Source organism: Ursus arctos, unplaced genomic scaffold (genome assembly GCF_023065955.2).
Source record: "Ursus arctos isolate Adak ecotype North America unplaced genomic scaffold, UrsArc2.0 scaffold_23, whole genome shotgun sequence".
In the NCBI taxonomy this organism is placed as follows: domain Eukaryota; kingdom Metazoa; phylum Chordata; class Mammalia; order Carnivora; family Ursidae; genus Ursus; species Ursus arctos.
In genome coordinates, this window is record NW_026622908.1 from 39,946,957 (window position 1) to 39,973,291 (window position 26,335).

The 26,335-nt window shown below is 38.8% G+C and overlaps 1 protein-coding gene across 8 annotated transcripts; it reads left to right on the plus strand.

Moving 5' to 3' along the window:
- Positions 1–755: 755 nt before the first annotated feature.
- On the plus strand, positions 756–24,405 carry LOC113246976 (solute carrier family 22 member 10-like). Of its 8 annotated transcripts, none has more exons than XM_026487754.4 (11): positions 756–868; positions 1,827–2,641; positions 3,616–3,719; positions 13,548–13,702; positions 13,805–13,973; positions 15,450–15,573; positions 16,819–16,934; positions 18,767–18,981; positions 20,736–20,844; positions 21,531–21,734; positions 23,879–24,405. In XM_026487754.4, the coding sequence occupies exons 2-11, from the start codon at positions 2,240–2,242 to the stop codon at positions 23,937–23,939; spliced, it is 1,659 nt and encodes a 552-aa protein (XP_026343539.1). In that variant the 5' UTR covers positions 756–868; positions 1,827–2,239; the 3' UTR covers positions 23,940–24,405. The 8 variants fall into 8 exon arrangements, with proteins under 8 accessions (XP_026343539.1, XP_048073650.1, XP_044235859.1 ...); XM_026487753.4 differs by having other exon boundaries at positions 783–868; positions 23,660–24,405; XM_048217693.2 differs by lacking the exon at positions 16,819–16,934 and having other exon boundaries at positions 18,843–18,981.
- The last annotated feature ends 1,930 nt before the right edge of the window (positions 24,406–26,335 follow it).

Here is a 26,335-nt window from a genome sequence, read left to right on the forward strand (position 1 = left end):
ATCTTAAAAAAAAGAAAAAGAAAAAAGAAGATGTGGTGTATATATATGCATAGACTATTACTCAGCCATAAAAAAGAATGAAATCTTGCCATTTGCAATGATGTGGATGGAGCTAGAATGTATTATGCTAAGCAAAATAAGCCAACCAGAGTAAGACAAATACCATATGATCTCACTCATATGTGAAATTTAAGAGACAAAAAAGATGAACATATGGAAAGGAAAAAAAAGAGAGAGAGAAAAGCAAACTATAAGAGACTCTTACATAGAGAACAAACTGAGGGTTGATGGAGGGAGGTGGTCAGGGGATGGGCTAAATGGGTGATGGGTGTTAAGGAGGGCACTTGATGTAATGAGTACTGGGTATTATATGTAAGTGATGAATCACTAAATTCTACTCCTGAAACCACTATTACACTATGTTAACTAATCAGAATTTAAATAAAAAATTGGAAAAAAGAGATACAAGCACTGGTTAATTTAAGCTTTGCCCCTTCTTCATCTCGATCTGATTCTCAGTGGTTGAGGCCTGCAATTTTCCCCAGTAATCCCCATGAGGTGATACCTGACTTGGCCTTTTGGGAAGCAACTCCCAGTGCTGGGGGAACTGATGTCTACCTCGAGTTCTCTTTTTCTCACTGGAGAAACTGTAGGCTTGGGGTGGAGGCTTCTCAGTGTAGTGTTGTGTTGGCATGGAGGAGGGGCAATATGGTCAGAGTGTAGCCACTCCTCTTGCTCTTCTAATGTGATCCTGTCAGTCCCTGTGGTTCAAGGGTTGCTTCAGCCTGACCTCTGGGTCCTGGGATTTCCACAGTGGTGTCTTGCTATAGACAGTTGCTAGTTGGTCTTCTTTTGAGACGGACTGAAGGTAAGAACAACTTTGTTACCATCTAGATGATGTCACTCCCCCATATTATTCTTTGTACACAACAATTTTTAAGTAGCAGAAGTTAAAAAAATGGAAGATAGTTTAGTAGTTACCAAAGGTAGAAAAGAAAATGACAGGAGTAGGAAGGAGGTGAATATACTTATAACATTACATGAGGGATGCCAGTGGAGATAGAACTGTTTGGTATTTTAATTGAGGTTGTGGGAACACTAAGCTGCACATGTGATAAAACCATATAGTACTAAACACACACACACACACACACACACACACACACACACAGAAGTACAGGTGAAACTGAGGAAATCTGAATATTAGTGGATTTGATAAGTATCAATATCCCAGTTGTGATATTATACTATAGTTTTGCAAACTATTACTATTGGGGGAATCTAGGGGGACTGCACAGAGCTTCTCCTTATTTCTTACAACTGCATATGGTTCTACAATAATCTTAATAAATATGTCAGTTAAAAACTACCTAAAGGATTAGAAGTTTATACCATACAAACTGTAGGTACAAGAAACTTGGAATGGCTATATTAGCATGAGAAAACACATGCTTGCAGGCCAGGAACTCTATCAGAGATAAAGGAGCCTCATTCATAATGATGAAACCACCAGTTAAGGATTCTAAACACAAGCACAGAAAAGATCCTCAAATATACTACGTAAGTGAATAAATAAACCTGAGAAAATAAACCCTTGCGTGGACTTACCACGTCCTTCCTCCTGTATCTACATTGCAAGGAGTCTTAAAATTATCATGAGGTCCTGGTGTGATTTAAACAGAAGCACAGTATCAGTCACCAAAAGATAGTAATTGCACCACGCTTCACTTTGTTCTAATTAAAAACAAAGGATTGTATATCTTAACTATTTTAATCTAAATTCAGTACCAAGCAAGAAAAACACTTGCTTTTTGTTCTTTCCACAGAAAAATCACACAACCATTTACGTTTTGTCTCTCAAACTCTATACTTTGGAAATGATCGAAGATTGCATGGCAAGCTTATTTTAGTTTATTTGGACAGTTGTGTACATGCCAAAGTCCAACGCTCATTCAGAAGATCACTGAGGACAAGCGCATTCAGAGATTAAAATTTTAAACAGATTTCTTTGTCAACAGTTAGAAGTGTCTCTGGTAAATTATTTTCTCTGTGAGTTTACTAAAAAATTAACATCTCCTGATTCCAGAAGGACTGGGGATACTGCTTCTGCTGCTCTCTTATAGGAATGATTGATAAGAAACTGGCACTGACTTTGTGTGAATTAATAAAAGGAAACCGTTTTCTCCCTTTGAACTTCTCTCCATAAAGTATCCTCTTGAGGATCACCTGTTCACACTCAATGGCCTTTCAGGAGCTCCTGGATCAAGTTGGTGGCCTCGGGAAATTCCAGGTCCTTCAGATGGTTTTAATTCTTCCCTTTGCGATGATGATAATATGTCAAATATTGTTGGAGAACTTCACTGCAGCCATTCCAGGTCATCGCTGCTGGGTGCCCCTCCTTGACAACGGCACAGTTTCTGATAATGATACTGGCATCCTTAGCCCTGACGCCCTCCTGAGAATCTCCATCCCACTGGACTCATACTTGAGGCCGGAGAAATGTCATCGCTTTATCCATCCCCAGTGGCAACTTCTTCATCTGAATGGAACCTTCACCAACATGACTGAGCCAGACAAGGAGACCTGTCTGGATGGCTGGGTCTATGACCAAAGCTCCTTCCCCTCCACCATCGTGACTGAGGTAAGAGGCCCCATTTACCTCTTTTGAGTATACAGTCTGGTTGTTTATTTCTTCGTTTGTTTGTTTATTAATTCATAGAATTTCTTTTTTTTTTAAAGATTGTATTTATTTATTTAACAGAGAGAGAAAGAAAGAGAGAAAGCACAAACAGGGGGAGGAGCAGAGGGAGAGGGAGAAGCAGGCTCCCCGCTGAGCATGGAGCCCGAAGTGGGGCTAGATCCCAGGACTCCGGAATCATGACCTGAGCCAAAGGCAGACACTTAACTGACTGAGCCACCCAGGTGCCCTGGGTGTTTAGAAAAACAGGATAAACATGGTTCAAGTCTTCAGTTATTGTGTAGATACTGTAGTCAGCTCTCTTTCAGTCTTTCAGCAAATAGCGATTGCTTTATCTTTTTTTTTTTTTTTCATTTAAATTTTAGGTAGCTGACATATAGTGCAATATTAGCTTCTGGAGTAGAATTCAGTGGTTCATCACTTACATACAATACCTAGTGTTCATCACAACAAGTGTCCTCCTTAATACCCATCATCCATCTAGCCCACCTCCCTCCATCAACCCTCAGTTTGTTCTCTATAGTTAAGTGTCACTGATGGCTTGTTTCCCTCTCTCGTTTTTTTCTTTTTCCCCTTTCCCATATGTTCATCTGTTTTGTTTCTTACATTCCACCTATGAGTGAGATCATATGGTATTTGCCTTCTTAACTGCCAAGCACTTACAATGAATTTGAGGCCAGTGAAATCAACCAACTAGACATGAATTACACTAAATATAGTGTGAATACTAATGATTAGACAAGTAAGTACTTGATATAATGTGTGAAAAGTTATTTTTTGGTCATTTGTTCTCAGCCTAGTTGCAAGTAAATATAGGAAAGGGAGGCTGGAGAGAGTGATAACTGTTGCAGCAAGTGAACACTGAGGGATTGTAAGCGACTGTGAAACTCCTCTGTGCTGATTTCCTTCTCTTTCAGTGGGACCTAGTATGTAATTATCAGTCACAGAAATCAATTGTTCAATCCCTATTCATGGCTGGAATGCTGGTGGGAGGCCTCATAGGTGGTCATCTCTCAGACAGGTGAGTGTCTCCAGATCATTACTGCCCTTATTCTATGGTGTTTTCATCAGTTGATGATTAACTCTTTCAAAAAGAAGTCTTTATTGGGTTCCAATATGCAATTTATGCTCTTGTGGGTTGCCTTGGGTTCCCACGGAGCTAGAGATGGAAATGGAGAATTAGAATCTGCATGATAAATGCCATTTTGATGCCACACATATCTTTGTACAGGATACAGAAATGACATCTCCATAAAACCCGTGGAGATTTCAGAACAGTATTTAAAAGGAGGTACTATAATACATCATTTAGAAAGATGAGAAGTACCTATGGGCAGGGAGAGAAAGGTACTCCAAGAGAGGGGGTTCAGCTTGTTTAAAGACACAGATATGGAGAATAGCTTTGGAAGCCTTCGCCGGGGCTTCTGTGTTAAGTCCTTACTGGACCCAGTGAATTAAGTGCTTGTGAGTTTCAGACTGATCATCATGCCATGGTCGCCCCACTGTAATTAGTAGACATTTGTATAAAACACAATGAGGTGGTATTGAAGTTATATTAAGAAATAATTGTGGCTAAATCTGGCTGTTTGATTTTGTAGAAAAAAGGGGGGGTGAGACTTGTTAGAGGTAAATTTTTGCAACCATATGAAGTAATTAATCGTGTCATGATTTGTGTTGTGAGAAGTTTGGGGTATCCTGTGCCTGGCAATGCCCATCATGAAGTGGCAGCCACCCATGGTAGGCACACACTCAGGTCTCCCATGGAAGAAATCGGAGACTTAGAGTATCTCTTATCATCTATTAGAAAAACTTCATTTAATTTTTCAGCTGAAAATTGGGAACTCTGAGTATATCACCCTAAATGTAATTCATAAAAAATTACAGAGTCAAAGTATTGATATTGACCAATCTTTTGACTGAGTCCTTTTTGATAATTCACCATAAAATACTGATTGATGAGTTTATATGAGCATAGGGTAGGAGATGTGTGTGTGTGTGTGTGTGTGTGTGTGTGTGTGTGTGTGTGTATAGAAAGTGGATATGACAGGATAGGAGAGTAGAAAATTTGGTGAAGAAGACTGAGCCTTATAGCTAAGCTACAGATTTTGAATAAAACGTAGGTAAAAAGCTTCTGAACAATGGTCTTGGCACCAAAAGCACAGGCAATGAAAGCAAAAATAGACAAGTGAGATTACATCAAACTAAAAAGCTTCTGAACAACAACAGAAAAAATCAAAATAAAAAGAAAATCTACAGAATGGGAAAAATATTTGCAATCCACATATTTGATAAAGGGTTAATATCTAGAATATAAAGGAAACCACTACAATCAAAAGGAAAAACAAAAACAAAACAAATAACTTGATTAAAAAATGGGCAAAGGAACTCAACAGATATTTCTCCGAAGAAGACATGGGCATAGACAACTGGTATATGAAAAGGTGCTTAATATTACTGACCATCAAGGAAATGGAAATCAAAACTGCAATGAAATACAATCTTACAACAGTTTGAATGGTTATTATATCCAAAAATTTGTTGCCAAGACCAATGTCAAGGAGCTTTTTCTCTGTTGTTGTTGTTTCTAGGAGCTTTATGGTTTCAGGTCTAATGTTTATGTCTTTAATCCATTTTAAGTTAAATTTTTTTTTTTACTGCAAACATATTTATTTATTTATTTATTTATTTATTTATTTATTTTCTTTCCTCTTTTTATTATTAACATATAATATATTATTTGTTTCAGGGGTACAGGTCTGTGACTCATCAGTCTACGCAATACACAGCACTCACCACAACACATACCCTCTTCAATGTCCATCACTCAGTCATCCCATCCTTCCCGCCCCCCTCCACTGCAGCAACCCTCAGTTTGTTTCCTGAGATTAAGAGTCTCTTATGGTTTGTCTCCTTCTCTGGTTTCATCTTGTTTCATTTTTTCCCTCTCTTCCCCTATGATCCTCTGCCTTGTTTCTTAAATTCCACATATCAGTGAGATCATATGATAATTGCCTTTCTCTGATTGACTTACTTCACTTAGCATAATACCCTCTAGTTCCATCCACGCTGTTGCAAATGGCAAGATTTCATTTTTTTCGATGGCTGTGTAACATTCCATTGTGTGTGTGTGTGTGTGTGTGTGTGTGTGTGTGTGTGTGTGTGTATATATACACATATATATCACTTCTTCTTTATCCATTAATCTGCTGATGGACATCTGGGCTTTTTCCATAGTTTGGCTATTGTGGACATTGCTGCTATAAACATTGGGGTGCAGGTGCCCCTTCGGATTACAACATTTGTATCTTTGGGGTAAATACCCAGTAGTGCAATTGCTGGGTCATAGGGTAGCTCTATTTTCAACTTTTTGAGGTGCCTCCATACTGTTTTCCATAGTCAATGCCTCAGTTTTAATAACGGAGTAAACATCTAGACAGAAGAACAGTAAGGAGATAGAGGATTTGAGCATAAACTAGGATGGCTGACAGACATGTGCAGAACTCTCCACCCAACAATAGCAGAATATACATACTTTTCAAGGGTACATGGAACGTTATGTAGACTAGACTGCATTATAAGGCTCAAAACCAGGAATCAATAGAGTTCAAAAGATCAAAATTATATAAAATATTTTCTCTGATGACAATAGGGTGAAACTAGAAATCAATAGCAGAAGCAAAACTGGAAAATTCAAACGCATGGAAATCAAACCGCACACTTGCAACCAATGGGTCAAAGAAGCAATCACAAAGGGGATTAGAAAATACTCAGAGATCACGTATCGCATGGGGCACTGGGTGTTATACGCAACTAATGAATCATCGAACTTTACATCAAAAACCAGGGATGTACTGTATGGTGACTAACATAATAGAATAATAATAATAAAAATAATAAAAGAAAATACTCAGAGATCAATTTAATAAAAAGTCAACATACCAAAATTTATGGTATGTACTGAAGACAATGCTCAGTGGGAAATGTATAGCTTTAAATACCTACGTTAAAAGAGGAAAAAGAAGGGTAATGAAGTCAGCAAGAGGGCAGAATAGGTGGTCCCAGCCTTATCCTCATATTGCAACAATGGTTTAGTGATCATCCACAGACAAAAATGCCTTTGTGGGAACCTTGGGATTCAGGTCAGAGGTTTCAAAACCTCAGTAGAGGTTAAGTTTGAGAAGGGCGGTCTTGAGAAGCATTGTAGTAGCAGGTTCACTGATTGTGGTCTTAGCTGTGGACTTGGAAGGAACATGCCCCCTGCATATCCAGTGCCAATCCAACTTTTCTGTGACTCTGCCACAAGCCCCATCCACCAAGTGACCCAGAAAATGCCATGCTCATTGGTGACCTTGATTACAGACCCGCTGATCTCAGACCTTACCACAGACCTTAAAGTGGCCCTGTGACCCTGCACACCAAGGTTCAAGGCAGTCTTGCCAGGCCAGGGGCCTGGCAAGAGCCACACCAGCCCATACCACCAGTAAAAGGCCCACTAATTGGGCCTGACCATGGAACCACAGCAGCCACATGACCCAGCTCCAGCCTAACCCAACCATGATCCTGGAGGCAGTCCTAACAGTCTGGGGACTCAGGAGGAGAAGGTCTTTACCTGCCAAAACCAGTCTATAGAGTCGAGAAGTGTCTGCTCCTTCAAATGCAGAGACACCAATGCAAGGCTACACAATCATCAAGAATCAGGCAAACATGACACCACCAAAAGAAACTAATAAAGCCCCAGTAACTGCCCCTAAAGAAATGGAGATCCATCAAATTCTTGAGAAAGAATTCAAAATAATTATCTTAAAAAAGCTCAGTGAAATATAGGAGAGCACAGATGGACAACTAAATGAAATCAGGAAAACAGTACAGGGACGAAAGGAGAAGTGTAATAAAGAAACAAAATACATAAAAAAAGAACCAAATAGAATCCTGGAACTGAAGAATCCAGTCACTGAATTGAAAAATTCAATAGAGAGCTTCAACATCAGACTTGATCACGCAGAAGAAAAAATAAGTGAACTCCAGGAGAGGTCTTTTGAAATTATCCTGTTAGAGGAACAGAAAGAAAAAAAAATTGAAAAAGAGTTCAAAAAGCATATGAGACTTATGGGACCAAATCCGGTGAGAGAATGAATGCATTATGGGTGTCCTAGAAGGAGAAGAGAGAGAGAGAAAAGGGCAAAAAGCTTATTTAAAGAAATAATGGCTAAGAACTCCCCAAATCTAGGGCCAGAAATGGGCATCTTGATTTATGAAGCCCCAAAGTTCTCAGATAGGTAGAATCAAAACTCAATGCCAAGTCCAGTCGAACTAAATAATCACATAATCAAAAGTTAAAGAGAGAATTTGTAAAGCAGCAAAGAGAAAGTGATTTGTCAAAGACAAGGGAGCTCCCAGAAGGCTATCAGCAGATTTCTCAGAAACCCTGCTGTGCAGAAGAGAGTGGGATGATATATTCAAAATATTGAAAGAAAAACCTGCCAACCAAGAACACTTTATCTGGCAAAACTCTCTCTTTATACCATATGATTTCATTCACATGTGAAATTTAGGACACAAAACAAACGAACAAAGGAAAAAAAAGAGATAAAAAAATGTACTCTTATCTATAGAGAATGACCTGATGGTTCCCAGAATGGAGGTGGTTGGGGGGATGGGAGAAATAGGTTGTGGGGATCAAGGAGTGCACGTGTCGTGCTGAGCACTGACTAACATATAGAATTGAATCACTATATCGTATACCTGAAACTAACACAAGTTAAGCATCCCGGAATTTAAAAAGTTAAAAATGAATGAACGAATGAATGAATAAGATAAAAAACAAATAAAACCTGAAAAAAAAAAGAACGAAAGAGAAATAAAGACTTTCCTAGACAAAGAAAAACTGAGGGAACGTGTCCCCACTAGAATGCCTAACAAGTGCTGGAGGGATTTCTGCAAGTTGAAACAAAATGGCACTAACCAACAACATGAAAGTTTATAAAAGTGTTTGTGGGGGGGTTCTGGTCCATCGTGGTGACATAGGAAGACCCTGAAATCACCCCGCATGGAACACACCAAAGAACACCTATATATAGAACAGCTCCTCCTGAGGAAGAAATGAAGGCCACTGAACAGCTTCTGGACAACAGGAGACACAACAGCAAACAGAACAGCAGGAGAGATTGAAACATGGTAACAAAGGCAATCTCCAGCCCCGCGCTGTGAGGAATAGTGCTGAAGGACTGGAACAGCTTCCTCTGTCACTGGGCGCAGAAAAAAAAGCAACTAATATTACACTGTATGGTAACTAACTGGAATTTAAATAAAAATTTGAAAAAAAAAATAAAAATAATAAGAAAATAAAAGAGCTGCTAGCATAAAAAAGAGACAGCACTAGAATTCCACCAGCCAAATGGGGGAGGAGCTGTGGGAACACTTCAGGTCGGAGGGACTGGAGAACGAAATGGTTGATGCTCCCCGTCCACTTTAAAAGCCCACACCAGAGCAGGTCTGAATGCCATAACTGGCTTGCTGCCTCAGAGAGCCCTGGGTCCACAAACCCATACCAGCCCTGGTCGAGCTGGAGCACAGAAAATAAGCCGCAGGTTTTGGTTTTTGGTTTTCTTCCCTTTCTTCTTCTTTCCGCCCCCCCTTCCTTTTGTCTTTAAAAAGTCATGGTTTAAAAAAGCAACTAGCATATCAAAGAGCCAGGCCTAGAATTTTGCCAAACAGGGTGGAGGGGAGCTGCTAGAATGCTTTTCAGGTGGGTGGGGCTAATGGACATTGTCCACACTTCCCCTCTACCTTGGAAGCACAGATCAGATCGGAGCACAGCCTGGGTGCCCTAACTGCCATGCTACCTCAGTGAGACCTGGGTCCCTAGCTCACATCAGCCCCAGGCATCCCACCAAGGTGGCCACAGGGCAGTGCACACTGGGACACTCCTGATTAGTGCTCACTACAGCCCCAGCCTTTGTGCCAAGGGGACATGGGGACAATGTGCCCCAGAACACTCTAGGCCCACACCACTTTGGCTTTAGTTGGCTTGCATCTGCTTCAGCTTTAGTTGTTTTGACAGGGTGTCTGCCAGAAAAAGTCACCAGGCACACACAGTCTACACTGGGGACAACCGTTCACAAGGCAATTCCTTCAAGTTTAGGAGAAGTAGCTCTTCTGCCAGATCCATAAAAACGAACACAGAAAATCAAACAAAATAGAGAGACAGAAAAATATGCTCTAAAAGAAAAAAAACAAGGGAAAAAAATCAGAAAAGAACAAAATTAAATGGAAATAAACAATATGCCTGATAAAGAATTTAAAGTAATGATAGTAAAGATACAGACTGGAGAGAAGAGTGGAAGAACTCAGTGATACTTCCAATAAAGAGCTAGAAAATATAAAAAAGGACCAGTCTGGAGAGTATTATGCTGAGCAAAATAAGTCAATCAGAGAAAGACAATTATCATATGGTTTCACTTACATGTGGACTATAAGAAACAGGGCAAAGGACCATAGGGAAAGGGAGGGAAAAGAGAATGGGAAGTCATCAGGGAGGGAGAAAAACCATGAGAGACCCTTAACTATTGGAAACAAACTGGAGACTGCTGGAGGGGAGGTGGGTATGGGGATAGGGTAATGGGGTGATGGGCATTAAGGAGGGCACCTGATGTGATGAACCCTGGGTGTTACACGAAACTGATAAATTATTGAACACTACATCTGAAACTAAAGATGTACTATAAGTTGGTTAATTGAATTTAAATTAAAAAAAGAACCAGAGTTGAAGAATACAATAACTGAAATAAAAAACACACGAGAGGGAATCAACAGTAGATCAGTGGATACAGAAGAACATACCAGTGATCTGGAAGACAGGGTAATGGAAAGCACCCAAGCTGAACAGCAAAAGGCGAAAAGAAGTTTTTAACAATGAAGGTAGGTTGGGTCACCTGGGTGGCTCAGTCAGTTAAGCATCTGACTCTTGATTTTGGCTCAGGTCATGATCTCAGGGTTGTGAGGCTGAGCCCTGCATTGGGGTCCGTGCTGGGCATGGAGCCTGCTTAAGATTCTCTCCCTCTCCCTCTCTAAAAAGAAACAAAAAAGAAATTAGGGAAGACCTAAATAAATGGAAAGATATCCCATGTTAATGAGGTAGGAAAATGTAGTATTAGCACTAAGTTGGTAGTACTTAATCCAATCTATAGTTTTAATGAAATCCCTACATTGTTTTTTTGCAGAAATGGAAAAGCTGAACCTCAGATTCAGATGAAATTACAAGGGGCTCCAAATAGTTAAACAATGTTGAAAAAGAATAAATTCAGAGGACTTATGCTTCCTGGTTTCAGAATTACTACCAAGATGCAGTAAATAATTACTATGGTTTTGGCATACGGATAGACATATAAGCCACTATAATAGAACTGAGAGTCCAGAAGTAAACTCATACATTTATAGCCAACTGACTTTCGAACAAGGGTGCCAAGAGCATTCAACGTGGGAAAGAACAGGCTCTTCAGCAAATGGTGTCGAACAACCAAATTTTCACATAAAATAGAATGAGGGGTACCCCTACCTGATATTCTATGCAAAAATTAACTCAAAATGAATCGATGATATGTAAAACTCTTAAAAGAAAAGTAAACGTTTACAACCTTGTATTTGGCAATGATTCTTAGACCCCAAAAGCACAAACAACAAAAGAAAAATAGGTAGATTGGATTTCATACAAATGAACATTATCATTATCAAGAAAATCAGAAGACAAGGGGTGAAAATATTTGCAAATCATATATCTAAAAAGGGCTTAATATCCAGAATATATAAAGAGCTCCTACAACTCAACAAGATGATAAGCCATAAAAAAAATCATCAAAGAACTTGAATGGATTTGTGGAGAAATTGAAACATTTGCGCATTGATGGTGAGAATAGAAAGTGGTGCAGTCGCTGTGGAAAACAGTTTGGCAGTTCTTCAAAAATCTAAACAGAGTTGCCATATGAACCAGCAATTCCCTGCTTAGGTGCATACTATACAAAAATTGAAAACAGGGACTTCAACAGGTAGTTGTACATTGACGTTCATGACAGCATTATTTATAATAGCCAAAGGTGAAACAATCCAAGTATCCATCAACAGATTAATGGATAAACAAATATGGTATATATACAGAATGGAATATTATTCATTCAGAAAAAAAATGGCACATCGTACAACACAAACAAACCTCAGAACAATTATGCTAAATGAAATAAGACTGACACAGAAGGACATATGTATCCATATGTATCCATCGCCTTCTATGAAATATCTAGACTAGGCAAATTAATGGAGACAGAAGGTAGATTAGAGATTATTAGAAGGATAAGAGGGAAGGGGAGAATGAGGAGTTATCGCTTAACGGTTATAGAGTTTTTGTCTGGGGTGATGAAAATGGAAATAGTAGTGATGATTGTGAAACATGATGAATGTAATTAACCACTGAATTGTACGTCTACAAATGATTAAAATGGCAAATTTTGCATCGTATTATATATATATATATCTTACCACAGTAAATATATTCAAAACTTTCATTGTGACAGTTTGTCACAACTATCTTTGTGAATCGTGTTTCTAATTTTGTCAGTTTTGATTCATGTGTTTTGTAATTTTTCGAGTGTATATACATTTGACATTTTCAGCATTATTTCTGGAAATGTATTCTGTTTTGAAATTTATTTTATTTGATATTAATATAAAGACTGCAGTTGTTCTTTTTACTATATGAATTGCATATCTTTTTCTATCACTTTACTATAGTATTTTAAGTATGACTATTGACAGCATATAGTTTCTTTTTTTAACCTATTCTGGTAATCTCTGTTATTTGATAGAGTGTTTGGGCTATTAGCAATTAATTTGATTAATTGTGATTGTTGCTATGGTTTTGTTTCAGTCTACCATTTTATTATTTTTTTTCTATCTTATTTCCTGGATGATGGTAATGATCACGTTGTGGGATCATTTGTTGTTTTTGTTCCTATGTTTCACACCTTTTGTCTTTTGGGGAATTATTTGAATATTTTTAGAATTCTGTTTCAAATATTGCAGGGCAATTCCCAATCCTAAACATTTTCCATTTGTTTCTCCTCCTGAGCGTGTAGATTAGCACGTTTTATGTAGTCCCACTTGTCCCCACTAAGCCCCCTTTTCCTGGTGCCCAATGATCCACGGAGTTTCCTTCTCCCTATTTGGCCTTCACCTTTCTCCCTTCACTCTTCACCTTATGTAATTCTTTCCTCTGAGAAATTTCTATAATTTTCTCTGTCTGGGCTGTGGCACTCTTACATTCTGTTGTAAATAAAGCACGTGGCTTGGGGCCTGTAAGTCCAGATTCAACAGAGAGGCCCTCTTACACACCCCTTAAGCAACTTTGATTGTTCCACTGATGAAACAATCGGTTGTGTATCAGTTTAACGTTAACCTGTATGGTCTTAGAGACCCTAGTACACAGTCAGCTCTCCTGTGTTCTAGACACTATACACCCTCTCTACTATGCTAAATACATATGGTAGTACAACGATGCCCATAGTATTTTACAATTTCCAATATTTTATTCTTTTGTATATGGTATCACGTGGTGTCGGAGGCCTCCTGGTGATTGGATGATCGTTTTGTTACTGTTTGTCTACATTATAAGCACAGATATTATTTTTGAGATTTCTGTTGTTTTAGTTCTTGATTTGTCAAACTCTCAGGTACGAAGAATCACTTGTTAAAATATCCTCTAAATTTCAGAGTATATTTTTGGTCTTCTTAAGTTTGTTTTTGTTTTTTTCCCACAAATTCTTATTGCTCTCATAATCTCATCTGACTCTCTGTTTCTTAGGTTTGGAAGAAAGTTGATTCTCAGGTGGTGTCTCCTACTGCTTACCATCTTTGGGACGAGTGCAGCTTTTGTTCACACCTTCCTCATTTACTGCTCACTTCGCTTCTTGTCAGGTTGTTCTTCCATCATCATCCTGACAAATGGCATGATGCTCAGTAAGTCAACGATTTTGATCTTCTCCGTTTTCCAAGCCTTGAATTTGACCTTGAACTTTCACCGTTATCTGACATTAATATCCCAATCGGTTTTTCTTTCAGTCATAGAGTGGGTAAGGCCCCCATCTAAAGTCATGGCGATAACAGTGATATTCTGTGCCTTAAGTGTGGGACAGATAGTCCTGGGAGGACTGGCATTTGTCTTTCGAGAGTGGCGCACTCTGCAACTGGTGGTGTCTGTACCTTTCCTTGTCTTCTTTCTCTCCTCAAGGTATGAGCCTTCTTTCACATTTTGCCTTATGGGAACCTGGGGTGAGAATGAGGACCGAATTGGGATATACTGATTTTCTTATTTCCTGGACCCTTTCTTGTTGCCTGGACCTAAAACCCATGCCTCTCATCTGTTCAGTCTGTGCAATTTGATAAACAGAACAGGAAGTAGTAATGACCTTTCTGTCTGGGAGTCCTAGGTATTTTTTGTTTTGTTTTGCTTTAAATCTTACCCAGTTAGAGCAGTCATAGAGTTATTCCCATATTATTTTCCTTAATATAAAATATAGACTTAAATAGCTCAAAAAGAAATACTTTAAATTCTTTTTTTGGCTTTGGAATGAATCAGGTTATGGTAGTTTTCAGATTTTCATTTTTGTAGGTGAAGTTGGATAAAAGGAAGAGGCAGCAAATTTATTCAGAAAGGAGCAGCATGGCTTCTTCAGTACTAAATACTGGCATGCAGATTGGATGATGGACAGCATGTATTCAGGGCTCCCTTTTCCTGTAAATAATTTTAACAGACATTTCTTTATGGATAACTTCATCCCTGTACTTAAAACCATCTAAAGGAGAGTCAAGTTTAGTTCATCATGGAGACACACTTACAGATTTAATACAATGAGATGAGTTCAGAGAGAGAAGAGAGTGTAATCCATGCCAGACTCATCCATTATGTCATTATGTCCTCCTAATAATCCTACAAGGAAGAGAGTACTAGTGTCTCCATTTTATTGGTGAGAAAACTGAGGCATAAGTGACTGACTTATGTAGTAAGTTACCAACATAGCTGGTAGTGGCAGGAGTACTTCTAATCTTTGTTGGGCTTTAAGCTTACATAATTTGGGGACTTCTTTATTTAAAGACTATATATCATGAGCACAAATTTGATAGAACCCATGCCAAGGTTTGGGAGGGATTTTGCTTGAGGAACTCTCAAGCTTAAATTTCATAAGCTTCTTCGAAAATCTGCTGAGTAAGCAGAGAGGCGAGTGGCCTCCAGAGTCTATGTTCCTGACCATGAAGATGTACTGCAATGGATTGGTTCTTTCTTTCTTTCTTTTTTTCTTTCTTTTTTCTCTTTCTTTCTTTCTTTCTTTCTTTCTTTCTTTCTTTCTTTCGATTTTATTTATTTATTTGACAGACAGAGAGACAGCCAAAGAGAGGGAACACAAGCAGGGGGAGGGGGAGAGGAAGAAGCAAGCTCCCAGCGGAGGAGCCTGATGCCGGGCTCCATCCCAGATCGCTGGGATCACGCCCTGAGCCGAAGGTGGACGCTTAACGACTGAGCCACGTAGGGGCCCCTGGATTGGTCTTTCTTACATTTTCCTAGTAGTTGTGAAATAAAACTTGAGTTTCTATTCCTAACCCAATAAATGGTGGATATTAGATGGAAGGCAAAAAGCATCTGTAGTCAACAATCATATGACAAAGAAGCAAGAGAACTGACTACACTTGTGTGCCCTTCCTCCATCAGGTGGCTGGTGGAATCTGCTCGGTGGCTGATTGTCAACAATAAACCAGAGGAAGGCTTGAAGGCACTTAGAAAAGTTGCACACATAAATGGAATGCAGAATGCTGGAGATGCCCTGACCATGGAGGTGAGCAGGAAATGGAAGATGGTTACTGGGTTAGAGGGAAGACATAAGCTGACTCCGCCTTCTTGTTGAGATAGACAGACTGTTTTTCTAAAAAGGGCAGCCAAGAAGGTGAGCTTAGGTCCCTAGTCTTTCATGGCCACCTTACACAGAAGCCCCATTTTGAGCACTGTGCAACCACCTCTTCCTTTAGTTTGCTTCCTGATCTGAATCTTTAACCTATAACTCTTGTGGATGGCCTGCACCTTCCATGGCCTCATTTTCTTTCTTTTCATTTTTTCCAATTTTTATTTAAATTCTGGTTAGTTAACATATAGTGTAATGTTGGTTTTAGGAGTGCAATTTACTGACTCATATGACACCCAGTGTTCAACAAAACAAATGCCCTTCTTAATATCATTTTTGCTGCCGAGGTCAAATAGGTTGCTGCCTGTGTTCTCCTCTAGGATTTTGTTGGATTCCTGTCTCACATTTAGGTCTTCCATCCATTTTGAGTTTATTTTTGTGTATGGTGTAAGAGAATGGTCCAATTTCATTCTTCTGCATGTGGCTGTCCAAGTTTCCCAGCACCATTTATTGAAGAGACTGTTCTTTTTCCTGCTTTGTCAAAGATTAGTTGACCGCAGAGTTGAGGTATCATTCCTGGGCTCTCTATTCTGTTCCACTGATCTATGTGTCTGTTTTTATTGAAATCTTGTTATTTACAAGGATGTGGAAGGAACTAGAGGGTAGTATGCTAAATGAAATAAGTCAGTCAGAGAAAGACAAATACCATATGATTTCACTCATATGTGGAATTTAAGAAACAAAACAGATGAACATAGGGGAAGGGAAGGAAAACTAAGATAAGATGAAAATTGAGAGGGAGGCAAACCATAAGAGATACTGAGCCCTAGGAAACAAATGGAGGGTCGCTGGAGGGGAGGTGGGTGGGGGGAAGGGATAACTGGATGAAGGGCATTAAGGAGGGCACTTGACGTAATGAGCACTGGGTGTTCTAGACACCTGATCAATCACTGAATTCTACCCATGAAACTAATAAAAAATATCATTTTTGTGGTTTAATATCCCCGAGTCTCCTTTAACTCTCTACATCTTCTTGCATATCCCTTTCACACCTGTGATTGTATGTATAATAAGTTATGCTGGAAAGAAAGGGAGCATATCTCTCCTGTCCTGTTGGGTGGAGGTCTCGCCACAATGCCTGGCACCGTGTTGGCAAATGAAACATGTTTGTTGCTGTTTAAGGGTTTGAGATCCATCATGCAGGACGAGCTGGAGGCAGCACAGATCAAAACTACTGAGTTGGACTTGTTCCGTGTCCCCAGCCTGCGTAAGAGAACCTGTCTCCTGCTATTTGTGAGGTGCGCTCCACATAGTGCATTGGCAACCTTAAAAAGGGGGAGACATGAATCTATTTATTTCAAAGGTTCTAACAGTGTTGTGGGGGTGGGTGTGCTGATATGGAGATAAAAGATGAGGAAAACAGACTGAATACTGCTGTGCTGGGAGATGCGCAAAGGGTTATAAAAAGACTCACCGTATGATGAGTTAATTGTGTCATATTGCTCCATCGTCTCATCCTTGGAGATTGATGCTGGGACTTCCACCACAATACCGATTTTGGCATTTAGTTTCCTTCGTTTTTTTTCTTTCAATTTTTTTTCCAAATTTTAATTTAAATTCTAGTTAGTTAACAGACAGTGCAATAAAATCTTACTAACAGTAATATGAAGGGATAGTGAATATATATAGCTTGATAAACATTTCAACTTGTAAAAATGTAACCAGCACCTAGATCAAGACAGAAAATCCTAATTCCCCAGAAGGTCCCCTTATGGATCCCCTACAGTGAGAACCACCGTTACACTGGCTCAACTCGCATTCCTTCCTCACTGTCCACCACATAAAACTTACCGACTGTGCTGCTCTCCATCACCACAGAGGAGTGTTGCCTAGTTGACTTTCACATAATATAAATCATAAAATGGTTTCGTGACAGCCCCCTCTCCTCAAGCTTATTTATGTAAGATCCACCCATTAGACGAACACCCTACAATTTCGTGATGTACTTCCATATCGCTGAACTTGTACTTGTTTCCAATTTGGGGTGTTACCACTAGGACTTTCTTAGAAAATCTTGTACTTTATCTCTAGAAGGATATAAGTACTTATTTTGACAGGGTTGGGGGGGATTTTAAATTAAATTCTGAATTTTTGAAGATTTACCCAAAAAAAGCATATAGAACAACATATACCCCCTGCCAAGCTTAAGAAAGTAACTATTGAATTTTACTGTTTACCTCTTCCCAGGCATTTCCTGGGAGACCGTGTCTTCATTTCTTTGGATTGTGATTTTTTACTTTTCTCTTATCAACTAGGTCACAGGCTCAAGTTTCTGAGTCCTAGACAACCTGAGCTGAAAAAAAAAGTAGAGATAATTGTCAAGAAAGGACTTACTTGCTTAGAATTGCTGTGATCTGTGGTGGTTTCTTGGGCTTTAATGTCTAAATGTAGCTCTCTCTGGGTATAGCAGATCATTAAAGTGGACTCCTCTCCCTTAGATAATTTCTGGGTAAATTGTAGATCCCCAGTGGGAACCTCTGATTATATTTCCTATGGTACAGTTGGTGCACATTTGCTTGAATTCTGACATTTTTCTCTTAGCCCTAGAAAATCATATATGAACCTTAAATTCCCTAGAGCTGTGTCAGACCTCAGGACATGGTGCCCCCAGATAAAAGGGACTCAGGTAGTCTCTTTGCAGCTTCAGTCACTAGTTGAGCAAGTTGAGCAAGACCTGGTTGAGCGCTTCACAGTATTGTGGTTGAAGGAGAAGAAGGACTCACAGCGTACGGACACCCCTCAAAATAGAAATTCTTCCCCGCAGGTTTTAATCATTCTCTATATCATCTAGTTTGGTGATTGGGACAGGTTATGTTTCCCAGTCATTGCCAACTCTTTGCTTAGGGACTCAGATGAAAGAATGACAGAAGGAGTATTGTTTTTATGTATTGCCAGGAAATTATTTATAGTAACTTTAAAATTATACCTTAAAATAATGCATTATACAAATCAGACTGGGCCTTTATTCTTGAACACTGACCGCTAGCTGTCTGGGTTGATATAGTCATCAACTGCAGCATGTAGGCTTTCAATCTGATGGCACGTGCCTTTCTTCCTTTGTTCATTACAGATTTGGAATCACAGTACCCTTTTATGGCGTCATAATCAATCTACAGCATTTTGGGAGCAATATTTTCCTATTCCAGGTAGTCTTTGGAGCTCTCACTGCCATAGTCCGAAGTCTTCCTCTTTTAGTACAGAATCATATGGGCCGTCGAACAACCCAGACACTTTTCATGTTCCTGGTGGGACTTTCTGTTTTGGTCAACACGTTTGTGCCTCAAGGTGAGAGAAGGCTGGACTTTGGGGGAAAGAGGTGTCTTTTTCCCATCCTTTAGGGATTGTATTGGTCCCAGTTGTCTGAAGCTGGGAGTAAAGAGAAGTGCCAATTAAGAGCTAAGTATTCCCCAAAACCAGTCTGAGGGTTTAAAGCAAATCCTGCTAAGATGTTGTTGGGAAAAGAGCCAAAGGTCCACAAGGAGCAGCTCAGACATGTATTTCTCTTCATCACATCCTGAAAGTATCTAGAAACTGGTGTCATTTATTCCTGACAGTTTCTTTAGGATAGCAATTGATCACCTGCCTTTTGGCCTTTAACATTTTTAGTAACAAGCATGAAGGGCCTAGGTTTTGCAATTATATCTCATGTGAGGACACAATGTGGTCACTTGCTCTGTTTGGGCTCTTCATTACCAGCTTTGATGACTTGTCTACTTCCTGATTGCTCTGTATCCAGCTGTCAGTGTGGTGTTAAGTCACCATGACAATAGCCCTTGCGTATGGGAGTCTTCTTGACTTCTAGGAAATGAAAATTTCCCCCTTTTTTCAAGTAGCGAAGGAGTGTACAATAGAAACAAGGAATTAAGTAGATTAAAAGCCTAGTCCATTCCAGTTAGATGACTTTGTAAATTAACAGAATGATGGTATGTAATGACCAGGAGAACATTAGTGGGCACTATAACTCAGCTATGTCCCAGTGCAGGCATGTATCTTATAGCATTACAGGTTTGTGTAACTCTACTCCTCAGAATATCATTAATGATACAGGCTTACTCCCTTACAACAGAGTCTTTTCCAATATTATAAAGCTATAATTAGATTTCTTTTTATATCGGGCAGAAAATCAATTATCTGCAACTTTTCTTTATTGGTTCCCAAATTCTGACATTTTTTTCCTAAATAGAAGTTTCCATTCTTAGTTTCTTATGTCTAACATTCTTCTAGATGTGGCTTCTCTTGCCTGTCGACTCATAGAGTGGTCCTGTTTTTTACTATTCTATCATGCCATACCCGCCCCATGACAATGCGATATCTATACAAGCTTGACGGACACATCCAGCCTTACCTGGGATTTTCCTGGTTTTATCAATGAAAATCCCTGTTGCTAAAACCCCCAATTCCCAGGAAAACCAGGATGACTTGTCACTTTAAATTCTGCACTTTAATTTTGAAGTGTAGACAACTGTAAAGTCGACAAACTTAGAGCTGAGTCCTAACCTCAGTAACTGTCCACATGACTGTCCCACCTTCTACAATAGGGATATAATACTGGACAGAATCAGTAAAAGCACAACTAATGAATCATGGAACTTTACATCAAAAACCAGGGATGTACTGTATGGTGACTAACATAATATAATAAAAAATATTATTATAAAAAAATAAATGTACAAAAATCATCCTAAGATTAAAAGCCTAATTTCAAGTCTGTCATCAAAAAAAAAAAAAAAAAAAAAAAAGTAAAAGCAAATTTCTGCCAGATTCACCTCTTCGTCTCCTTCTTTAGAAAATCTGAGATATGGAGAGACAGACTTGCTGCAATTAACCCAGATAAATTTATGTGCTTTTTAGAACCTATGTGCTACAATTCTACTTTTCTCAGCATATCGACCACTCCGTGCTCTCTGACACTATAAAATGTTCTACAGTATAGCTCAAACAAACCAATAACCTACAAGGTCTTTTTTTCTGGCTAAATTTGCTGGATGCTGATTCCTTCAGCCCAGATTTCTTAGTCTCACTTGTCTTTCTGTCTCCAGAAATGCAGACCCTGCGTGTGGCTTTGGCAAGCATGGGAATCAGCTTTGCTGCTGCTTCTTTCACTGGTTTTTCTGTCCACCTCCTTGAGCTCATCCCCACCGTCCTCAGGTATGAGTTTATGGATGTTTTGCTAGGGCATCAAACAGAACATTCTCAGCTAATTGGCACTTGTTGCAGGAATAAACACAATAAGACCTAGTTATTATAGGGGCGCCTGGGTGACTCAGTTGGTTGCTTATCTGACTCTTGATTTTGGCTCAGGTCATGATCTCAGGGTTGTAAGATAGAGCCCTGCATAGGGCTCCATGCTAAGTGTGGAGCCTGCTTGAGATTCTCTCTCTCCCTCCCTCTGCCCGTCTCCCCTCATTCTCTCTTTCTCTCTCTCAAAAAAAGACCTGTTTATTATAAAAGCAATCATTTGTAATTATAACAGTAATAATATGCTAACAACATTTTAGCCAAAGTTTATTGAAAACTGACTTTGTGCCATGCACTGTGCTGAGCAGTACTTTAAAGCATCATCTCATTAATCTTTGTAACAACTCATCGGGGTAGGCGCAATGTATAAGAGTTTGTGTCAAATTACGAAAATGAGTCTTAACACACTTTGAGCCTGACAAAGACAGCTAGAAAATAATAGAACAAATCTAAAAAACAAGTGTTTGTCATCAAAGCCCGTGTATTTAACAATTGTGTTCTAGCACTTTCCATCTTTTATTAAGTCAAAATAATGTATCTCAAGTTACATGTGCAGATTTTTACCAGATTATTATGTATTGTTGTTTACCCCTCAGGGCAAGAGCTTTAGGATTAGACACAGTGGCTGGTAGGTGTGGGGCAACAGTAGCTCCCCTCTTGATGACCCTAATGGTATATCTTCCCACATTGCCCTGGATCATCTATGGAGTCTTTCCCATCATTGCTGGTCTTGTTGTCCTCTTCTTACCTGAAACAAGGGATCTTCCTCTGCTTGACACCATCCACGATATGAAAAAGAAGTGAGTAAACCTTCCAGCCATCTCCTGGGAGGAACTGTGTGCCTTAGGTCTGTGGGTGAGAAAGGCAGAACACCACATGAGTCCTTCAGATCACTGAGAAGGTTCAGCTTTGCCTGGAATACTTCCCTCTCAGGCCACTGCCTTTCATTAGTGGCAGGGTCACTTCTATCCCCTGTGAGTTCCAATCTAGATTGCAGAAATCCCCTCTGCCTAGAGCTCATCAGTAGTTTCAGTGGTGAAGAGATGAAAATTAGCTCTGCTGTCATGGCACATACTAGCTGCCTTCATAAGAGATACACGTTCATGATGGTATTTCATGAGTCTGAGATCCATAGGAGCTCAGACAGGAAAGGGAAAGGAATGCCACGGCCCGTAAAGGAATAATGTTAGGAAGATCATATAGAGTTAAAATTTTTTTGAAAAGATAATAAAAGAAAGAAATCTTGTTTAGGAGCCTTGGTATTCAGACAATTTTACTGCCACAAGTAATGGGAAGATTGAAGAAAGAGAAAATAAGAAACTAGCAAAATATTTTAAATGAGAAAAATGGTATACTTGTTTCCTAGGGCTTCCATAATCAAGTTCCACAAACTGAGTGACTTAAACACAGAAATTTATTTCCTCACCGTTCTGGAAGCTGGGAGTCTGAGCTCAAGTGTCAGCAGGGCCACACTCCCTCTGAAGGCCTTAGGGAAGGGTTTGTTCCAGGCCTCTCTTTTTTCTGGTGTATCTCTGGCTTGTGGCAACATAACTCCAATCTTCACATGGCATTCTCCCGGACGTGCCTCTGTGTTGAGATTTTCCCTTTTGTGATGCCTGTCATATTGATTAGGGGCCTGCCCTACTCCAGCATGACCTCATCTTAACTAATTATATCTTCAATAACTACATCTGCATGTAATAATTTCACATTCTGAGATACCGAGAGTTAAAACTTCAATGTATGTTTTTGGGGAGGGAGGAACACAATTCAACCCAAACAAATGGGAAGTTCCTTGAAGACTGTCAATCCACTTCTTGACTTTCCAAAGGTGTCACTGGCCAGAGGTCTGAAAAGACCAAGTGAGAGTAGCAACTTTTATTTTATTTATTTATTTTTTTACTAGGAAAATATATTTATTTAGCAGAATTCGGTGATGTTCAACCAGAGGAAAAAACAGAAGCAGTGCTGGAAGGACTGACTAGCCATTTAGAAGAAAAGTTGGTTGGAAAACATTGTCTCATTTGACATCAAAATAAATTTCAAATGAACAAATCAATTAAATGTAAAAAAGAAAAGTGATAGTATAATAATATTTAGGTGCATATTTTTATAATCCTGAACTAGAAACAATGTGCACTATATGAACCTAAATTCAAACACCCTAAGTAAAAATGTTTATAAGAGTTGCCTACTTCAAAATTTTTAGCAGCATGAACAAGGTTAAAATCCAAACAAAATGATTAAAAAAATTTGTAACCAATTCTTTAAAAGATTTTCAAAATTTCTTGTATATATATCCTAATTATGAATAAAGGAAATAACACCATGTGTGCAAGGGCAAGTAAAGACTGAAATACAAATAGCAGTAAACATACAAATACGTACAACTCCACTAGTAATCCAACAATGTTAACTTAAGTACCAATGAAGTCAGATGACAAATATAAAAACGTTTGATAGTAGTGGGTGTTGGGAAGGATATACAAACCCAGAAAATATCATATATTACTGAGTTGAGAGTATAAGTCAATAAACATTTCTGGAGACCAGTCTGGACACAGATTAAAAATGTCAAATACAGATCACTTTAGATGTAGAGTTGCATTTTTAGAAAATTATTATAAAGAAAGAATAGGTAACATGCATAAATATGCACTATTGTAACACTCTTTGTGCATTGAGAGTAGCAACTTTAAAACTGCTTTCTTCGGTTTTATTGCAGGAATTTCTTGGATCTGCACAGGCAGCAGAGGGCTTTTCCAACATTAATATCAATGTGCCCTGAATTTTATTGGATGATAAAAAACCAGTAGTTGGAGGATCAATTTGCACTTGTGCATGGAAAACACACAAACTTATTTTTATCTTTTCTTTTTTTTAAATGTTTGCTTTTTTTTGACGACTGGTTCATTGATTGGTTGTTTCTGTTTTGTTTTTCCAGCAAAGAAGTCTCAAGAAAAGTAAATGAAATAAATTCCTCCGTAAGAGTGACAAAAATTTAAGGTGTTTTCATGAGCTGACTGGTGAGGAGAAGAAAACTATGAAAGAAAGATAAAACACAGGAATTTCCTTTTATATCTACAAACTAGCAAGAAACTGTACTGGAAAATGAATCTCAATTACAATTATTGCATTAATTTGCAGTTAAAGAAGTAATTTGTGAGAACATGTAATTCGATGAACACTCTAATATTTTTGGAAAGTAGTTGAAAATTTCAAATTTATTGGTAAATTATTAATACACAAGATGATTCAGAAACAAAGGAAAACCATGGAATGAAGATGTAGCTGGCTGAGAGAGAGAGAAAAGGGATTACATGGGTGATGGGGATTCAGGAGGGCACTTGTGATGAGCACTGGGTGTTGTATGGAAGTGTTGGATCACTGTATTGGACACCTGAAACTAATATCACACTGTATGTTAACTAATTGGAATTTAAATAAAAACATGGGGGAAAAAAAAGAAAAGGCAGCAGAAAATTTATTTGAAAAAATAATAGCTAAAAAATTCTCAAATCTGAAACAGATATCCAGATCCAGGAGGCACAGAAATTTCTACCCCACCCCCCACCCCAAACTCAATCCAGGAGGTTCACACCAACACACATAGTAATTAAATAGGCCAAAAGTAGTGATAAAGAAAAAAAAAATTAAAGCAGCAGAACAAAAAGAAGATAGTTACCTACAAGGGAAACCCCATCAGGTCATCAGTAGATTTTTCAGCAGAAACTTTGCAGGTCAGAAAAGGGTGGCATGATATACTCAAAGTACTGAAAGGAAAAAATCTGCAGCCAAGAATACTGTATCCAGCGAGGTTATCAATCAGAATAGAGGGAGTGATAAAAAGTTTCCCAGACAAACAAAAACTAAAGGAGCCCATGACCACTAAACCGGCCCTGCAAGAAATATTAAAGGGGACTCTTTGAGTGGAAAGGGAAGACCATAAGTGAGATTATGAAAAGTAAATAAACACAAAAGCAGTAAAAACAAGTATTTCTGCAAAAATCAATCAAAAGATGTATAAAACAGAAGGTTGCAAAATATGACATGATATACTTAAAATGTAGGTCAGGGCAGGCAGAGGGAGTTAAGAATGGGTTCAAATTTAAGCAATCAGCAACTTAATACACACTGCTGGGGGCGCCTGGGTGGCACAGCGGTTAAGCGTCTGCCTTTGGCTCAGGGCGTGATCCCGGTGTTCTGGGATCGAGCCCCACATCAGGCTCCTCCGCTATGAGCCTGCTTTTTCCCCTCCCACTCCCCCTGCTTGTTTCCCTCTCTTGCTGGCTGTCTCTCTCTCTGTCAAATAAATAAAATCAAATCTTTAAAAAAAATACACACTGCTGTAGGCAGAAGATGTTATACACAGAGCTACTGATAACCACCATTTGAAAACCAGTAATAGATATGCAAAGAATAAAGAGAAAGGAATTAAAGTATATCACTATAGAAAGCCAACAAGCTATGAAAGAGAGCACGAGAAGAAAGGATCAGAGAAAGTCTATAGAAACAAGTATCAAACAAGCAACAAAACAAGTAACAAAATGGCAATAAATACACACGTATCAATAATTACTTTGGATGTAAACGGACTAAAATGCTCCAGTCAAAAGACGTAGGGTGACAGGTTGGGTTAAAAAAAAGTGATCCATCTATACGCTGCCTAAAAGAGACTCATTTCAGATGGAAAGACACCTGAAGATTGAAAATGAGGGGATGGAGAAATATTTATCATGCAAATGGACATCGAAAGAAAGCCAGGGTAGCAATACTTATATTGGACAAAATAGACTTCAGAACAAAGACTGTAACAAGAGACAAAGAAAGATACTATATAATAATAAAGGGGACAATCCAACAAGAGGATATAAAAATTGTAAACACACACCCAATATGGGAGCATCCGAAACATAAAACAGCTAATGACAAACATAAAGGAAATAGTGGATACTAATACAATAACAGTAGGGAACTTAATAACACACTTAGGTTGATGGACAGATCATCTAAGCGGAAAATCAACAAGGAAATAGTGGCTTTGAATGATACACTGGACCAGGTGGCTTTAACAGAAATATTCAGAATATTCCATCCTAAAACAGCAGAATACACATTCTTTTCAAGTGCACATGGAACAAGTTTCAATAAATTAAAAAAAAAAAAAAACTGAAGTCATGCCATGCATCTTTTCTGATCACAATGCTATGAAACTAGAAATCAACCACAAGAAAAAATCTGGAAAGAGCACAAATAGCTGGAGGTTAAGTAACATGCTACTAGAAAATGAATGGATCGACCAAGAAATTGAAGAAGAAATAAAAAATTACATGAGAACGAAAATGAAAACATAGTGGTCCCAAATCTTTGGGATGCAGCAAAAATGGTTCTAAGAGGAAGG